The following is a 19,319-nucleotide window of genomic DNA, read 5'->3' as shown; positions in this document are numbered from 1 at the left end:
TCTCTGTGCCCGTGTCAACTCTCCCACCAGCTCTAAGAGCAGGAGCCAAGTTCCTCCTCCTGGACTGTTTTATGCCGCCAGGTGTTGGGGTGATTTGTTACACAGCCCCAGTAACTAGAAGGCTCCCCTTTCTTTCTCCCCAGTTCCCCTCCTCTCTTTCCTCTCCCAGCTCTTCCAACAGTGTAAGCCATTCCCTGGATAAAATTCCTTCTGTTGAAATGCATAAGGTACCTTTCCTTGTCCTAACTGATCCCTGTGGATCCCCTTTCTTTTTTGCTTAATAGAACCTCATTTTGTCCAAAATCTGAGGCAGCCATGAACCTTCTGAGAGGCTGGGCCTCTCTCAACTCCAGGAACTGAATCCTGATTAGACAAAATCAATCAGGACAGTCCATTACCTCACCAGGGACTGGCTGGCTCAGGTCTGGCCAATGGGACATGAGGGAAGTCTGCGACAAGATGGGGTTTCTGGGAAGACGAGGACAGTGTTCAGCTTCAGATATGGTTGCATGAGGTCATGATGCTGGAACTATGGCTGTCATCATGCAAACACCAGCGTGCTGAGAAGGGCAGAGAAGCAGGCAGGCTGTGAATGACTCATTTGACCTGTTCAATCAATGACCCTTGAGTCCCCTACCTCCATGCTCTCTGTTTTTGCTGCATGGTGCTAGCTAGTCATTACTGCTGGTGCCTCAGGCCTTTGTTGCCGTTTCCTCTGCCTAGAATGCCCCCAAACCCACCTCAGCCATCTGCATGGCCCTCTCCCTCACCCCCTTCGGATCTTGACTCAGATGTCACCTTCCTGAGGCTTCTTAACCCACCCCATATAAAGTGCACCCATCACAACACACCGCATTCTCTTCCCTGCACTGTTTTCTCCACAGCACTATTACCACCTGGTGAACACGTGATGTTTATGATCTTTCTCGCCCACTGAAACATAACTCCCTGAGAGCAGAGAATTTTTTTTACTGTGTACCTCCAGTGTCCAGAACTGGGCTTGATCGATAAATGTGGTCAATAAATATTTGTCAAGTGGGTGCTGAGTCGGTTCAGTTCTCTTAGTTGGACTTGCATTCCTTTCAGCTGAATGGTTCCTGGCCGTCAGCCACCAGTAAGCTCCCCGTTTTAACATCTCTGCTCAAGCCTTTGGTCTCAATGCTGGGTCTAAAATGACGCTCACTCCAGGCTGAGCATTTGATCTTATGCCCACCCTGGCTGCCAGACATTGTCATCTGCAGGTCCCCTCCCAGAATCCCTAGCCCAAGAGAGATAGACCTGGCCTCTCTTGGCCCCAGAGGAGAAAGGACATCACCCCAGGGCCCTGTTTGAGGCTGCAACCACCAAAAAAGGAAACCCAAACCACTCAGCTTGCGGGAAGTGAGATTCATTTAGATTTGGTGACAGCGGGGAGACTGAGCCCAGACAGAAAGGAACCCATAGTGGGGTTGGACTGGGTTGCTGTAAAAGCCTGGGAAGGGGGTGTACTTGGTCCTTAAACCCCACTTTGGCTGCCCAGGACTTTGCTAGACCCTATAGAGGAGGCAGAAGGAAGAGGGGTTGTTCTCCAATGTTCAGGCAAAAGGATTGCTGTAGTTGAGGGAGTAGCCTGGTGGGCCTGGTGGGGGGAAGCCCTCCTTGCAGGAAGGAGGCCTAGTCTTTGTGCGCTCCCCCCACCCCCCGCAATGTGGAGGAGAATGTGTAATCATGGAGGCAGAAAAACAGCCTAGTTTGAGGGAGGAGGTATAGCCACAAGGAAGCGCTAGCCTGAGGGAGGAGGCTCACCCCTTCCTGACTTTCTCACCAGAAGCTTCCAGACCCCCAGAAATGTACTAGTAGAGGGGAGCCAGGGCGCCATCTAGCGACCAGCGGAATAAGCGGGGCCCCCGGGCGAGAGTGGGCCAGGCGGCCTTGCTCAGGGAAGTGCTGCGGTGACCAGTGCGGCCACCAGCGCGGCCACCCGCGCCGGCAGGGCGAGGCGGAGGCCAGGGGCCGCGCCCGAGTGGCAGGTGGAGTCGATGACGGCGCGTCGGCTGGAGCTGCAGTCGGGCGAGCCGGCCAGCCGGTGGCCAAGGAGCGTCCTGAGCCACTCTGTCCGGGCCGCTGGGCTGCACAGGTCGCGGGATCCGCAGCCGCGCACGCTCACGTTCCGGCCGCCTGCGGAGACGGGGTGCGGACAGGGACATGAGGATGCGCGCAGGCAGGTGTCACCTGCACACGCGCCCGAGCGCGCATGCGCGTCACCACCGGCACCAGCCCCGCCGCCCCGCCGCCAGACTTCGGAGGTTTCTGTAACTAAGCAAGTTCCCCTGAAATTCCCTCTGGCCCCTGAGGGGCGCCTGTTTCGCCAGGTCAGAGCCTTGCCAAAGTTTTGGAAAACTCTCACATCGCAAAGGAAACCAAGGAGCGGCCAACCTCGGAGGGGATGGCAGGCCCTCGAATCTGCACCTTTTGGGAAACTCACCAAGAATGTTCTGACCCTTGAGCTGGGGATTCTTTACGCCTTACAGGTGTGTTACAGGTGTTCTTTTCCTTGTATCCAATATTAATAAAAACTGACACCTGGAGGCCACTCTATGTCACACACCCCTCCAACCGGCTTCGTGCACAGCTTTCCCAGTGATTTTCTATGCTTCTTCAGAGCCATATAACATAATACAGTATAATAATATAGTGCTATACTTAGGTATAAATACAAATAAATACACAAATGCAATCAGTTTATTTAGGACTTGATGTGGAACAGGAAAGTGAAATAGTTTTATTTTACCAACAAAGGCACCTCACCACAATCGTAGGTTATTTTTCAGTCCTAATCTTTTAGGGATATGGATGGAAATCATTATGGTTGAAGTGATGGATATCTGAGTTTGTGTTCAAAATAATATGAGGATGCAACAGGACTGGACATAAATGGATAATTATTGGAGTTATGTGAAGGGTATATGGAGGTTTAATGAACTCTTCTGTCTTTTATTTATCTTTGAAATTCTCCATAATACAAAGTTAAAAAGAAATGTAAGCCTCATTTTGCCCTGATTTGAAATATACTTCCTCAAAGGGCCATATTTGTGAGCTATGGTCCCACCCCCATCCCCAGGCCCATCCACCCACACAACTAACACAAGCACACCCACACACCCTGTCCACTGATGTGCCTCCCTGCCCAGGAAACACACACACAGGCACACAAACACACATAACACACATAAACCAAAGTTTCTGTGCACATCCAACCCCTGAACAATGTTGATTGAAAGTCATGTGAGCCTTACCCACACGTAACAGTCATGACCACTGACACTGAATTTCATCTGTTCCAAGAGACACATCCTCCCACCTACCCACATACACATTTCAACATCTCTGGGTAGAACTGTTTTCCTGCTTCTCCACTGATACCGTCTTAGATTCTCTGAAATGCCACATCTCACCCTTGCTCTGTTCTAGAATTATGCTGTTCAATACAGTAGCCACTGACCACATTTGGCCATAGACACTTCAGGTGTGGCTGGTTTGAACTGAGATTCTGTGAGTGTAAAATCCACACCAGATTTCAAAGGCTTATAGTGGGAAAGAATGAATGTAAAAGTTGCCTCGTTTATTATTTCTTATATTGGTTGCATGTTGACATAATAACTGTTGGATATATTGTGTTAAGTAAAATATACTATTTAATTTCATCTGTTTCTTTGTACTTTTTAATGTGGCTACTAGAAAATTTTAAATTATACATGTGGCTTACATTATATTTCTTTTGGACAGCACACATCTAGAAGTTGTATGAATTATGTATCTTGCTTAATTCTCACAATAGTCTTACAAGTTAGGGACTATAATTATTCTCTTTCTCAGATGGAAAATTGAGGCACAGAGAGGCAAAGTCACTGGCCCAAGACCACCTAGCTTCTAAGTGGTATGGATTTGGGATTCGACCCCTGGCAGCCTGGCTCCAAGTGCTGCTTTATGCCCTCTGCTCTGTTGCTCCTCTCACATACTCCCTTTATCCTCACAAAACCCTGTGAGGTGTGACCCTGGTCAGTTGGCTCAGTGGTAGAGTGTCAGCCTGGTGTGTGTAAGTCCCAGGTTCGATTCCTGGTCAGAGCACACAGAAGAAGCGCCCATCTGCTTCTCCACCCCTCCCTCTCTCACCTCTCTCTCTCTCTTTCTCTTCCCCTCCTGCAACCATGGCTTTATTGGAGTGAGTTGGCCCCAGGCACTAATAATGGCTCTATGGCCTCTGCCTCTGGTGCTAAGAAGAGTTAGGTTGATGAGCAATGCCCCTGATGGGCAGAGCATCGCCCCCTAGTGGGTTTGCCCAGTGGATCCTGGTCAGGGTGTCTGAGGGTGTCTGTTTCTGCCTCCCCTCCTCTCACTGAATAAAAAAATAAAATTAAATTAAACCCTTTGAAGTGCTTCCACTACTCTCCCATTTACCAGAAGAGAAAACCAAGGCTCAGGGAGATGAAGTCACTTATCTTGGGTCACAACAGGGTAAGAGATAGAGGTGGACCCCAAACTCAGGCATGCTTTCTTCAAAAGCAGTGTGCTCAGCATCACTCATGCACACATGCGTGCACACATTACCTTCTTCAGCTATCAGGCCCAGCTGGACACACTCGGTCTCCCCAGTGGGGCACTGCATGTAGAAGGAGGAATTGCAGTGCCCCAGGTAGCTGTCAGCACATGTAGGACACAGGAACTTGCTCAGGCTGTGTGAGGCCGGCAGAGTCGCTGTGTAGGGAAAGGTGACTGTCAGCCAGGAGGACTCTCAAGACGTCTCAGGCCCCTCCATCCACTCACAGGCTCTACCACAGGGAAATGACTGTAATGGGCTTTCCCATGGAGCTGGGGTCAAGGTGCCTTAGGGCCACCTGATTGGGGAAACGGAGGTGATGTGACCCTACCACCTCTCTGCCTTCTTCAACCCAGGACAAACTCTCCTCTAGTCACCCCACCACCTCCTCAGCTATCCCTCTGACTGCTTCCTGGTGGCAGCATACCGAGAGCAGTGGGCTCCTGGCAGTTGCCTTGGCAACAGGTGGTGTTGACCCAGAAGCCAAAGCCAGTGCTGTAGGTCAGGGCAGAGATGGAGTTGTCAAATTTGCAGTCCTTGGAAGCCACACAGGAACCATTTCTCCAGGCAACAGAGTAACCTTCCCCTAAGGCTGGAGAGGTTTGGGGGCAGAATTTTGAAGAAGAATAATCATAAGCCACCACTTAATTGAAACCCCAAATCCCTCCGGGGGTGTCGTTGTTGGTGTTCACTCTGCCTGAGATCATCCCTGATAAATGCAAAGCCTGTCATTGTTCAAGACGGTTCAGACAGCCTTCCTTCCCCTGCCTTCTCCCCTTAGGGTTCCAATGAGCAGGTAGCTGTAAATCTGTGATGTCCCCCTACCTGTCTTTGAGCACCTCATGCCTCAGCCGGGCACTTCTCTAGGACCCCAGAAATGCCCAGCCTGGTACACTATCCTTACTGTTCCTATTTATACAGCTGGGATTCCTATATATGCTATTCCTGTGCATCTTGGCATTCATACCAACTCTGGTATTGGTTTAATTCCTCTTCCCTTTTACAGAAATGTCCAGTTTTCCTGGCTATGGGGCAGATGGACAGGGGACTTCAGGGGAAGCCTGCCCAGAATGTTGCAGTGGATATCAGGATGGCTACACTGTATCTCCTAGCCCACGTGCTCTTTTGCAACATGACCTACCACTCCTGCATCCTGAGGCAGAATTTATTTCCTCACCCCCTTAAATCTGAGCTGGCCTGTGACAGGCTCTGATCAATAGACTGTGACAGGAGTGACACTGTGCAGGTTCTGGGCTTAACTCTTAAGAAGCTGCTGGTTTCCACTTCTTCCCTCTTGGAAGCCAGCCTCCATCCTGTAGGGCAGTGGTTCTCAAAATGTGCGCCAGGGCACACTGGTGCACCCTAGAAGATTTCCAGGTGCGCCCTATAGTATTCCAGAGAACTAAAAAAATGTAACAGAAAAATGTTTTTTGTTTTTGTTTTTTTACAGAGTCAGAGAGAGGGATAGATAGGGACAGACAGACAGGAACGGAGGAAGATGAGAAGCATCAATCATTAATTTTTCGTTGTGACACCTTAGTTGTTCATTGATTGCTTTCTCATATGTGCCTTGACTGTGGACCTTCAGCAGACCGAGTGACCCCTTGCTAGAGCCAGCGACCTTGGGTCCAAGCTGGTGAACTTTGCTCAAACCAGATGAGCCTGCACTCAAGCTGGCGACCTCGGGGTCTCGAACCTGGGTCTTCCACATCCCAGTCCAACGTTCTATCCACTGCACCACCGCCTGATCAGGCAGAAAAATGTTTTTTAATGTCAGAATAAATTTAATTTTGTCATATTTATTTAATTTAATTACCATAAAAGCACACTTGGAATTTATATTTTTTCTTTAATATTTGACTTAATTATTATAACATATTTCTCAGAAATTTGTATATAGTGCACCTACAGTTATTTGTAGGATTTTAAATGTGCCCCAACTTCAAAAAGTTTGAGAACCACTGCTATAAGGAATCTCAGCTAGGCTACGGACTAGCGATCCCAGAAGGTGAGAGGCTGAATTGAACACTCCAGCCCCAGTTGAGCTCCCAGCTAAATGCAGCTGCCTCTGTGACCTGCATTCACTTTCTGGAGCAGAAGAACTGCCCAGCTGAACCCAGTCCCCCCACGGAATGGTAGGAAATACTAAATCATTGTTTAAGCCATGCCTTTTTAAAAATCACAATATAAAATATACCATCTTAACCCTTTTTAAATGTACAGTTCAGTAGTGTTGACTACATGTATTCACATTGCTGTGAAGCAGCTCTCCAGAACTTTTTCATTATGCAAAACTAAATCTCTTTACCTATCAAACAACAACGTCCCATTTCCCACCCCACCCCCAGCATTCTACTTACTTTTTCCATGGTTGTGAGTATTCTAGATCCTCACATAAGTGAACTCATACAGTATTTGTCCTTTTGTGGTTAAGTCACTACTTTGTAAAGTTATTTTTAATCACATTTAGCATACAATATCATATTAGTTTCAGGTGTACAACATCGTAATTAGACACTTATATACCTTACGAAGTGATCGCCCTAGCAGGTCTAGTACCCATGACACCATACATAGTTACTACAATGTTAGTGACTACATTCCCTGTGCTGTACTTTACATCCCTGTGACTGTTTTAATAACTGGCAATTTGTACTTCTTAATCTCATCACCTTTTTCACCCAGCTCCCCAAATTCTCTTCCATATGAAGATCACCAATCTATTTTTATATCTATGAGTTTGTTTCTGTTTTGTTTGTCAAGGCACTGTTATGAGTTGATTTATTATTCAGCAAGAAATAGCGAAACAAATGTGGCATCTGATTTTAAAGTCACATCCTCCCTTGCCACCAGCCTCTGTCCTCCACGGCCAGGAAAAGGCTACTGTGACTGCAGTGAAGGAGACGGACATGGGAGGGCAAGGAGTAAGCTGGCTGTGCCTCCAGCCCCTCTCTGCCTCACCCAGTCCTGTCCCCAGGGACACTCACCCAGGACGCCCGCCGTCTGAAGGCAGTACTTCCTATCTGCTGGGCAGGAGAAAGGGTCACAGCGGTTGTTGTCTGAGCAGATGAAACAGGTGGTGACCTTAGCCTTGGTGTGGGTCAAAGTTGCATGGAGACCTGGGGAGAGAAGAAAATCAGCCACTAGAGGACAACCTTTGTGTGTGTGTGAGCACACAGTTGTGTGTGCACGTGTGTACATTTCTGGGCACCTCGGTATGGGTCTGTGAGGATGCAACTACACCACACTTGTGCACTTCTGCCACAATGCAGTTGGTGGTGTGCACCTACATTGAACTGTGTGTGTTCTGGAACTGTCTGCAGGAGGATAGGGATGTTTGTGTGCGCCTCCACAGACCCCTGTGCGAATAGGTGTCTATGGGTTTACCTGTGTGAAGAGAGCACCCGCTTATGTGCATTGTATAAGGCTACTGTGTGTGTGTGCGTGTGTGTGTTTCCGGCAATGCTTGGGGTGTTTGAATATATACACTGGTGTACAGATGTGAATGCTTGTGAAAGTTAGCATGCTTCAGTGTGTCTGTGGATATTCTGTGCTTTCATATGTTTGTACGTATCTCTTCCCCAGGCCACATGTATGGATCTGACAACCCATGTGTCCCGACATGGATATGTCATATGTTCATAGGAACTGTATATGCAAAAAATTTCATGGCCCACATTCCAGGTGTTAGTAATCCTGTTTTGCCCTTTTCCCTTTCCATATTGTAAAATTGGAGCTCCCAAATCTTTTTTTTCTTTTTTTAGTGATCATTAATTTAACTCATGGCTGAGTTTTGAAAAGTAAAACTCCGAGCAGCTGGTACTCTGAGTAAGCGGAGGGGAGAATGTGACTTCTTTGCCCGCAGATTCAGCAGCAAGATCTTCCCGACAGAACCGCGCTTGCTGCGAGGCTTCTGGCAACATGGTCACCTGAAGCTGAAGAAATGCTCCCTCCCCAGGCTTGAAGATGTCCTTTCTCACCTCGGAAATGTCTGTAATTCTGTTCAAATGTCTCACTTAGGAAGTGGTTGCCCTGGTAAGTACTATCTCAGTTAGCACCTCTTTTTTCTGGAAGACAAAAATTATGGTCAGTGGTCTTTGTTAAGCCAAGAGGAGACTCGTGGCAAATCCACCTTCTTTCACAAGCAAGAAAGAGAAGAAAGAAAGGAAGAGACCATGAGCGTTCCTATTTAAACCGTGCTGAGAGCTCTACTCTCACACAACAGGATGTCGGTGGTTAGAAATGCATACTCCTCTGTAGGTCTGTTTTGGGTCAGGATAAAAATGTGGACGTTTGTGGTCATGTGCCAATGAGATTTTCTGCTTCCGGGTGTGTCAGGTGGCGTGTGTGTGTGTGTGTGTGTGTGTGTGCTTGTGAGTAATTACACTCCCTGGGAGCATGACAGTAGGAGAAGATACCCTGGGAGCATGCAGGACTGGGAAAGACAAGTGGGATCCAGGGGGGGAGAAAGTGTAGGGTCTGTGGAAGTCAAGGTTCAAAGCACCTGGCTGGGTGGGAAGAGCCTCGTAGTAGCATTCAGGCCAGGCCGTGAGATGAAATCCAGATGCTTCCGGGCCCAGGGTGGTATTCACTCGCAGGTCACATAGCTCTGGTGTGGCACAGCCCTTCAGGATTTGGGGGTCTCCTGCAGAAACAGGTAGCAGCTGCAGGGGGCTCAGAGCCTGAGCTTCCCACCTTGGTGTCTTTCTCCATCTCTCTCTGTAATCCTATCCTATCCACTGTCAAATAGTCCTGGTCATTTCTTACAACCTCTTGTCTGCTCATTTTTGTGATTCTAACATTATTTGTTCAAATATATCATTGTGGTTCTGTTCTGGAGCTGGTAATTACAATAGTTGGGTTACTCGTGGGTCCACATCTGTGGTTCATTGCTTCTGCTATCACTCATGGTGGCTTGTTTCCTTGTGCAGTTCATGAGCTCTGATTGTGAGCTCATGTTTGGTTGGTTTTGAAAAGTCCTGGTGGCTTTTCTCTGGAGAGGACTTTCCTTGGCTTGTACTGAGAGCCAGCAAGCGTTACCAACCTGGGATCATTTCAGCCTCCTTCCAAGGTCCCTGGGATATGGGTGTCTAAGGGTCAGCTGCACAACTTCACTGCTAACCTAAGAGCCCGGCACCCATATGCAGGATACTATCAGTGTTTCCTCTCCGGCCACCAGGCCTTTCCATGTTTGCTCACTGCTCTCGTTCTGATTGCTGTTAACGGTTTTATTTTGTTCGGAACCCTTGGAAGTTTTCATAAGTTCCCCTAAACCCCCAAATGCATGGAGAAATATTTCTGTATAGCATCCAGTTTATCTGTAAACAGTGGCATACCAGGGAGGTGAGTAGTGGGAGCAGTCTGTCCTGGGAGCAGGTTAGAAGGAAGTGTATAGTCTGTAAAGCATTTAAAAAGAATAATATAGCTGACTAAAAGTCAATCTGCTTGTTATTATCACCATATGCTTGCATTTCAAAAAAATGGCAATGATAAAATAGTCCTCCCAGCCAGAGTGGACCACACCCGTCATTCCTGCTCCCCCTTCCCGCCCTCCCAGCATGCCACTGTTTGTAGCAAGAAGACACTTCAAAGGATCTAGTCTACCATGCTGTCAGGAGCAGAAGCTCAGGCCACTTCTCTCTGTCATTTTGTTGGCTTCATAGTTAGAGTATCCTCTGGTCCGTGTGGTTCTATTCTAAGTTTTTTGCTCAAAAAGCCTCTGCTTCAACCATTTCCAAACACATAGTGGGGATTTAAAAATACATCTGTGAATTCTTTGCAACATTAAGAGGTGAGGGTCTATGCCTCCTCCCTTGAAACCAGATGGACTTTTGTGACCATTTCAACCAATGAAGCATGGTAGAAGGGACAGGATGACAGCCTAGGCTATCAAAGACCATGCAACTGTCACTTCGTTTGCTGGAATACTTGCTCTTGAAGTCTGCAGTCACCATGTAAAGATGGCGGCAGCCGTGATGTAAGGAAGCCCAAGCTAACCAATGCGGAGGGACCACATGAAAAGGCCCTGAGTCTACATGTGTGGCAGAGATACTCAACAAGGCCTTAGCTGCCCTCAGCCCTGCAGTTCCAGCTCCAGCCACCTTTTGACTGCAACCATGTGAAGGACCTAGAAATGTCCAGTTGAGCCCTTAATAAATTCCCAACCCACAGAAACCATGACAGTTAGTAAAATGGTTGTCTTAAGCCACTGCATTTGCAAGTGATTTGTTAAATAGCAATAAACAACCAGAACATACATGCAAATGAACCTCAACACTTATTTGTGCAGCTAGAAGGGAGGCTCACCATGCAAGTGACCTACTAAAGGGAGCCCTTACCTCCACTCCATGTCCCTTTGAGGGTGACACACACAGTCTGGTATCCAGTGCAGTTCATGACCGAAAGGGAGTCACACGGGGCTGACTTATTCCCAGAGCAGTAGTGACACTTCATGCCATTGTGCTGGGCTTCAGGCCTTTCCTCTGGTGGGAATGGGTATAGTCAGGATGGAATGGGGGCTAAGGGACATCCCGTCTCAGTCCCCCTTGCCCCGCTGGCCCTTTGTTCTCGCTGTTTCTATGAACCACAATCCAGAACATTTTCCTCCAAAGTGGGACCAGCCTGGTCACAGTCACCTCCTTCCAGCCCCTGAAAACTTATCCCAAGGAACAGTGAACAGCGCCATGGGTGCAGCTGGCCCTGCACTGCTCGCTGTCCTAAGCAAACCTTCATGCTAGATCCTAAGGGTCTTCTTATTCATTCCACAAACATTTCTTGAGCACCTACTGTGTACCAGGCCCTGTGCTAGAGACACAGCACTAGCTACATAGACAAAAGCCTTCCCTTAAGGACCTCAGATCCAAAAGGGATTAAAATGTGATTCTGTTATTTTAGGTTTTAAGATACTGTGGAGTATACTCTCTGTGTGCAGAAGAGTGGGATTGTGGCTTCTGGCTTCTCCACTATTTGATTAATTTTCAGAGCTTTCTTAGAGATTTGAATTATTTAAGAGAAAATTGTTCAAGCAGATTTTTCCTGAGTCAAAACTAAGTCCAGCCTGACCTATGGTGGTGCAGTGGATAAAGCGTTGATCTGGAATGCTGAGATGGCCGGTTCAAAACCTTGGGCTTGCCTATTCAAGGCACATATGGGAGTTGATGCTTCCTGCCATTCCCCCTTCTCTATCTCTCTCTCTCTCTCTCTCCCCTCTCTAAAATGAATAAATAAAATATTTTTAAAGTCAACAACTAGGTCAAGAAGCATTTTAATATGGGTTTATATAAAAATATTGGCAAATACAGAAAAGCAGACTAAAGAAACCATAGCTATGAACTGTGCTGGCTAATATGAGGCCACTGTCCACATGCAGCTTTTGAATACTTGAGATGTGGCTGGTTCCTTTAGCGATGTGCTGTGAGGGTAAGATATACCCTCACTTCAGAAGCTTAGTTTGAACATATCTCATTAATACTATTCTTTTGATTATATTCTGTTTTTTGTTTGTTTGTTTTGTTTTTTAGGTGAGAAGAAGGGACTTAGTGAGGCACACTACTGCATGTTCCTCAACCGGGATCCACCTGGCAACCCCTGTCTGGAGCCAGTGCTCGAGTACCAAGCTATTTTTAGTGCCTGGGGCTGATGCACTCCAATGGAGCTATCCTCAGCACCCAGGGCCACACTCGAACCAATCAAGCCACTGGCTGCAGGAAGAGGGAGAGAAGGGGGAGAGGTAGGGGCAGAGAAGCAGATGGTCGCTTCTCATGTGCACCCTAACCAGGAATTGAACTGGGGACATCCACATGCCAGGCCAACTCTCTATCCACTGAGCTACCAGCCAGGGCCAATTATATACATGTTGAAATAATATTTTAGGTATACTACATTAAATAAAAAATATTATTAAAATTAATTTCACCTGTTTCTTTGTAACTTTTTAATGTGACTGGGAAAGCTTTCATTACATATATCACTAATGTTGTATTTCAACTGGAGGGCAGTGCTGTCAGTCCTCTACCAAAAGACAGTTGCTCAGTGTGTTTCGAGGTTGTCCCTTTGATCCTTCTTCACTCATAGGAGTTTTGTTCAATGCAGTTTTAGTCATAACTAACATGTTATATCCTGAGTAGCATAGCCACCTCTCGGTTTGTACTAGGCCTTTTTTTTGGTTGTGGCACACAGTCTAGGAGGAGAGACACCCCCAGGAGTTTGAAGAATGACCAGCAGCCCCGAAGGAGGAGCTGTCTCAGGTCTTCCCCTTACTACCCCAGCCAAATGCAAATCCTTCTTTGAAGAAATTAACATGCCACAAAGTAATCTTTCTCACCTCTCAGGGCCAGTGAGAAAGAGGCACTCCCTGTCAAGGTCAAGGTCAGAGTCAGCGTGTTAGAGTGAGTGCCTCTTTCAATTGTGCACCATAGGTACCTTTCTGGCCTCACTCTACTTGGGCCTGAGACCACCCATAACACTTCTTGTTCTGTTTAACTTGCCTTCAGGGGAACCCTTCTCCTCAGGAGAAATAAGAGTCTGGGGCTTCTCTCTCACCCCCCAATGACTCAATAAGCACAGCTATAATTTATGAAATGCCAGCTTTGTGGTAGATGCACCTTTCTTGCAAACTTAGTTCACACCCATTTTCCAGATAAGAAAAGTGAGGTTCTCCTTGCTCCAACTAGCCAAGCAGAACTTGAAACCAAGGCCAAGTTCCCATGACACCCCACCTGGTTGTGTGACAAACCTGGCCTTGTAATCCTGCTGCAGTTGTTGTCACAACAGGCTGTGCTGACACTCAAGTCAGGGGCATAGGTCAGGGCGTAGACACCTTCTCGGCATTCCCCAGGGGCCACGCACGACCCATTCTTGATGAGAGTCCCATTTTCTGGGGACAGAGGTTGAAGAGGGGAGGTTAGAGACCTTCAAGCCCTCCCAGACCTCTGCCCCCTCTGTGGCAATCCCCGGAGGTCAATCTGGGACCTCAGCTGGTGTTAAGACCACCGCTGCCCCCACCACAGTGGCATCGAGCTGAGCTCTGAGGCGACTTATCCAGGCCTCTCCCTTCTGACCCCTGCCACCCCTTTTATCCATCCTCTCCTCCCAGCCCTGTCCGGTCCCCACCCAGCTTCATCTGGCTGAACAAGCAGGAGTCCTGGGCAGGAGGACACATGATCTCTGTACAGTTTCCCAGCAAAGAGCAGGCTGGACACGTCTTGGAGGTCCCTGTGTGGAGAGTGGTGTGATCAGACCCTGTGATGAGAAGGAAAGAGAGGAAGAAGAACGCACACATAAACACAGTTCTCAAGAACCGGACTAAGGGCTTGGGGCGGGGGGTACGGTTGGGAGAAGATCAGGAACATTTTCCTGGAGGTGTGCGTAGGGTGGGTGAGTGAAACAGCGTGGGCGGAGGTCTGGAGGTGGGAACAGCATTGCGGAGCTGCTGGCCGTCTTCATCTAACCCACCAGTTCTCACTGCGCAACTCTCTCTCCAACAACGCCTCCCTCACAAGCCCAGAAGGGAACAGTTATGAATGGAATTCCCCTTCTTAGGCTAGGCTGGGGAGAACCACCTCTTTGTAGTCACCCTTCTTCTTAACTTCCAAAGCGGCCCTGAGACTCTTCCGAGAAGCCGTGAGGCTCTAGGAAGCACAGTCTGGGAGCCGCTGCCCTTGTCTCCTCCCTTCCTCTTGGAGAAGAGGAAACTGAAGCCAGATGGACTTAGAGTCTCCACACAGTGAGATCCCGGCTAGGTTCTAGGCTGTTTAACTCCCAATCCAGGCCAATGGTAGTAAATCTTGAACCAAAAGGGCAGATAGGCAGGCAAGGTAAAAGAATAATAATAAGCTCTGGCTGGCTAGCTCAGTTGGTTAAGAGTATTGTCCCGAAAGAAGGTTGTGGGTTCGATCCCCAGGCAGGGTGCACATGGGAAACAATAAAAAATGCACGACTAAGTGGAACAATAAATGCTTCCCTCCCCTCTCCCCTCTCTCTCCCTTCCTCTCTCTGTCTCTCTGAATAATTAATAAAAATTAAGCCCTGGCTGGATAGTTCAGTTGGTTGTAGCGTTATCCCAGAGTACAGAGGTTGCTGGTTCAACTCACCAGTCAGGGCACATACAGGAGCAGCTCGATAGTCCTGTCTCTCTCTCCCTGACTGTCTCTCAAAAACAAACAAACAATAATAATAATAATAATAATAATTAATAATAATTACTCCTGACTATCAATAAGAGTCCCCCTTCAACCAGGCCTATATATGGCCTGATACTGTTCAAAGCTCTTAAAAAGATCCTTAAATATATATCAAGTCAATGAATGACCCCAGCAACCCTCTGAGGCAGGGTCACTATCACCCTCATTTCATAAATGGGAAACTAAAGCACAGAGAGATTAAGTGGCTTGCCCAAGGTCATACAGCTAATAAGTGTCAGAACCAGGATTTGAACCCAGGCAGCACAGCTCTAAAATCATACTTTTAAACACTCCCTTGGCCCTGGCCGGTTGGCTCAGCAGTAGAGCGTCAGCCTAGCATGCGGAGGACCCGGGTTCGATTCCTGGCCAGGGCACACAGGAGAAGCACCCATTTGCTTCTCCACCCCTCCGCTGTGCCTTCCTCTCTGTCTCTCTCTTCCCCTCCTGCAGCCAAGGCTCCATTGGAGCAAAGATGGCCTGGGCGCTGGGGATGGCTCTGTGGCCTCTGCCTCAGGCGCTAGAGTGGCTCTGGTCGCAACATGGCGACGCCCAGGATGGGCAGAGCATCGCCCCCTGGTGGGCAGAGCGTCGCCCCCTGGTGGGCGTGCCGGGTGGATCCCGGTCGGGCGCATGCGGGAGTCTGTCTGACTGTCTCTCCCTGTTTCCAGCTTCAGAAAAGTACAAAAAACAACAACAACAACAACAACAACAACAAAAACACTCCCTTTAGCTGCCTCTGGGAGACAAAAAGTAGAGTTGGAGGAGCTGGGGTTCAGACTCAGAAGCTCGATTCCCACAGCTCATGTTTTGGTGGGAGGGACCCCAACTATGCACCTACCTGCCGGGGCAGCCAGTGCCCCGAGGAGCACCAGAGCAGGCAGGAGCCGGAACATGATCCAGGCCGGAGAGGAGGAAGCAGGACACAGGTGCTCTGGCCTTTTATTCAAGGTCCTTGGCTAGGGTGGCAGCCCATGAGGAGGGTGAGCAAATACTCTGGGGAGATAGCAGTCCCACCCACCTCCCTGGCCTACTGGGACTCCTGGTGGGGGAGGGGACTAAAGGAGCATGGAAGTGGGGAAACTGAGTCCTAAGAGATATGTGGGAGAAGCCCCAGGCTACTCAGTGAAGCCAAAGAAAGAGGATGGGCATGTTGTTGTTATTATTGCTACATATTATTCACAGGTTGCCTGGTCGTTCCAGAGAGATGGTAACTCACTGACTCCTTACAGCAGTCTTAAAGGCCATTATCCCAAGAGTGATATTCAAAACATTGGCCCATCAGTCAGTATCGGCCCCATTAGCAAGTGTCAGCCAGGCCATGCAGCAGTAACAAGTCTGCCGGTTGCTAGAGAAGCATCCTGGTGGCCTCCATTCACTTGGGTTTCCCTTTCAGTTGCTGGAACATGGGGTGTCTGCAAGAGCCCAGGCATCTTCCAGGGAGTGTTCAGGGTCTTAGGCAGTGAATTTTCACAAACCAAATTTGGAGGTAGCTCTATATTTTAACAACTGGTACAGTTTAAATCAGTGCTGAGTTTCTCCATTTTACAGAAAAGAAAACTAAGGCTCATTGTCCAAGTTCACAAAATGAGGATGTTGACATAGCCAGAATTTGAACCCAAACTTCTATGACTTGACCACTGGGCTTACCCAGGAGAGGGAAGGAAGACAGCCCCCTACTGCATGAGACCCTCCTGCCCTCCCTGACCAGGCAGCCCTGATCTGGGCAAGTGCTCAGTGAATAAGGTCACTATCCACCATGAGAGGCTTAGCTTCTGTCTGCGTCAGCTCTTCATGATCTTTGAGTGACCCCCACCTGCCTCTCCTTTGAGATATACTCTGGGAGCTCATTGTGTTCATCACTAAGTTGGCGTTCTCCAGAGCGTAAAGTTAGTGCACGACAGTGGCAGCCACAATAGTGTTGTGGGGATTGGCACTAATGATGCTCAGGCTTCGAGGAAACTACTCACCATCCAGAGGGGGAGGAGTACTGCAGGGCCAGATGGCCTGGGTTCGAGTTCTATTTCTGCCGCTTCAAGCTGGACGGCCTTGGATGGCCGTTGCACCCATCTGAGCCTCAGTTTCCTCACTTGTCAAACAGGGCAATTAGGAGGATCCACGTCTATGGGCTGTGAGGAGTAAGTGAGCTGATGTGTGTGGAGCACTGAGAACAGCAGATGTTCTGTGTCCTCCTCATTATCCGGCAGCAGGCTCTTCAAGCTGGGGTGGGCCTTGCCCCTTGGCTCAGAGGAGAGATCCCAAGCGATAGGAAGGTGACCCCACAGGCCTGTCATGCTTCCCAAACTCCAGGGTGCGGGCTCCAATCAGTGTGTACACTCAAGGAGTTTGCTTTGCAAAGTGCCAACCCTAAGGGTAAAAGATAGGAGCTGGCGGGTGGCTTTTCTTGGTGGGCTGCTGTGGCAGGAAGTTTAGGGAGCAGGCCCACCTCTTCTGGTGAACTGAGAGCCCCCTGGTCCAGGAACAGGGGAAAGAAGTTCGCCCAGTCTGGAGTCTGGGGTTGGGGCAGAGGGAGCGGCTTCTGCTGCTTTGTGACTAGAAGAATCCAGTCTCCTGAAAGCTTAGCTGATAACTCAGGCTGGGTAAACAGGCCACAATCTGCACAAACATGAGGCTTGTGGGGTAAAGAGTGAAGGGCAGAGAGGCAGGCAAGGGACATTTCCCTGCCCTTAATTTGAAACCTGGAGGCAAGGGAACATCAGAGGTGCTATTTGATGCACAAACAAGGCACCCCCTTTTATGCACAAACCGCAGTATATGCTACACACTGTTGTGCCCCTCCATTTTTCTACTTGACAATAATGTGACCTGAATTACATAGTTTCCTCTTGCTTTTTTCCATTGGACAAGTGTACCTCTTGTGCAGTCAGGTATTTTCCCACCACTTGTTAACAAACTATGTTGCAATGAAGAACTCTGTGCCCATCCAATTTCATACATGCACCAAGTTCCCAGAGTAGTAAGGGGTCTTACTATGCCCAAAGGCTTTTCTGCATTTGGGATTTTGAGAGCAATTGCAAAACGATCCTCCATGAGGTTGTACTAACTGACACTCTAGCGGTGAGTGTCTGTCTCCTTACAGATTGGCCAACTCTGACTACCAGCAAACTGTTCTATATTTGCCAATCTGTAGGTGAAAAGGGCATTGGAGGAAGCAAAGATCAGGAATCCTGTGCAGCTTCTTCCAACAAGAGGTCCATTTCCCTCTCCTCAACTCCGAGCCAGCCTCGGAACTTGCTCTGACCTCAGGATTGTGGCAGAAGTGATGTCGCATGCCTTCTGAGCCTCAGACTCAGGGAAATTTGCAGCTTGTGTTCTAAATTTCTTGCTGTAGAAAACCTTTTTTTTTTTTTTCCTTAAAATTTTTTTTATTTAAAGCAGAAGGGGGAGAGACAGAGACAGACAGACAGAAACATCAATCTGCTTCTGTATATACTCTGACCGGGGATCAAACCAGCAACTTCTGCTCATCTGGATGATGCTCTAACCAACTGAGCCATCCAGCCAGGGCTGCCGGAACCCTTTAGCTGTTGTGTGAATGAAATTGCCTCCTTTAGGGTGAGAAAGATTCAGAGAGAGGCTCCAGGCATCCCAGCCAGCCCAGCTGAGGACCTTAGAGTGAGGCTACTCCAAACCATCTTAGATAGACCACCAGCTGGGCCCAGTCACCTCTCAGAATCGGAGGCACAGTGTTTGTTTTCCACCCACTAGGTGTTGGGGTGATATAGCCCAGCGGAAGCTAACTGATGCATGTGGTGTGTTAGTGCCATTTTTAGAAGAGTCATGTGTCCTTCCTCTTCTGTCCTTGGCTAATTTTTCTATTGATTCACAGCAGTTGTGTGAGGTTCCTGGGGTTGCTGCAACACAGTGTCACAAACTTGATGGCTTAAAACAACAGAAGTATATTGTCTCTCAATCTGGAGGCTTGAGGACCAAAATCAAGGTGTCAGCAGGACTATGCCCTCTCTGAAACCATGTAAGGGCTTCCTTCGCTTCTTGCCAGCCTCTGGTGGTTTGCTGGCAATCTTTCCTCTTCCTTGGCTCATAGCTGCATAACTCCAACCTCTGCTTTCATCACCATGTGGCTTCCTTTCGTGTCTCTGTCTTCACCTGGCCATCTTCTTGTAAAGACACCAGTTCCACTGATTAGGTTCCACCCTGCTCCACTAAGAGCTCTTCTTAATGAACTATGCTGGCAATGACTCTATTTCCAAATAAGGTCACATTCTGAGTACTGGAAGTCAGGACTTCAATTTCCTTTTTTTTTTTTTTTTTTTTTTTTGTATTTTTCTGAAGTTGGAAACGGGGAGGCAGTCAGACAGACTCCTGCATGCGCCCGAACGAGATCCACCCGGCATGCCCACCAGGGGGCGATGCTCTGCCCATCTGGGGTGTTGCTCTGTTGCGACCAGAGCCATTCTAGTGCCTGAGGTGGAGGCCATGGAGCCATCCTTAGCACCCGGGCAAACTTTGCTCCAGTGGAGCCCCAGCTGCAGGAGGGGAAGAGAGACAGAGAGGAAGGAGAGGGGGAGGGGTGGAGAAGCAGA

General features: G+C 48.5%; 1 protein-coding gene across 3 annotated transcripts; it reads right to left on the bottom strand.

Moving 5' to 3' along the window:
* Nucleotides 1-1,354: 1,354 nt before the first annotated feature.
* On the bottom strand, nt 1,355-15,711 carry LOC136397324 (uncharacterized). 3 transcript variants are annotated; one of them, XM_066371842.1, is made up of 9 exons: nt 15,596-15,711; nt 13,688-13,816; nt 13,311-13,451; nt 10,915-11,058; nt 9,081-9,221; nt 7,564-7,695; nt 5,004-5,168; nt 4,588-4,734; nt 1,355-2,157 (listed from the first exon to the last, which is right to left on the bottom strand). In XM_066371842.1, the coding sequence occupies exons 1-9, from the start codon at nt 15,648-15,650 to the stop codon at nt 1,916-1,918; spliced, it is 1,296 nt and encodes a 431-aa protein (XP_066227939.1). In that variant the 5' UTR covers nt 15,651-15,711; the 3' UTR covers nt 1,355-1,915. The 3 variants fall into 3 exon arrangements, with proteins under 3 accessions (XP_066227939.1, XP_066227940.1, XP_066227941.1); XM_066371843.1 differs by having other exon boundaries at nt 13,688-13,789; nt 15,596-15,654; XM_066371844.1 differs by lacking the exon at nt 15,596-15,711 and adding an exon at nt 14,137-14,296 and having other exon boundaries at nt 13,688-13,789.
* Between the last annotated feature and the right edge of the window lie 3,608 nt (nt 15,712-19,319).

The sequence above is a fragment of the Saccopteryx leptura genome, chromosome 3 (genome assembly GCF_036850995.1).
Source record: "Saccopteryx leptura isolate mSacLep1 chromosome 3, mSacLep1_pri_phased_curated, whole genome shotgun sequence".
In the NCBI taxonomy this organism is placed as follows: Eukaryota; Metazoa; Chordata; class Mammalia; order Chiroptera; family Emballonuridae; genus Saccopteryx; species Saccopteryx leptura.
Note: the sequence above shows the minus strand (reverse complement) of the source record. Positions and strands in the feature narration are given on the sequence as shown.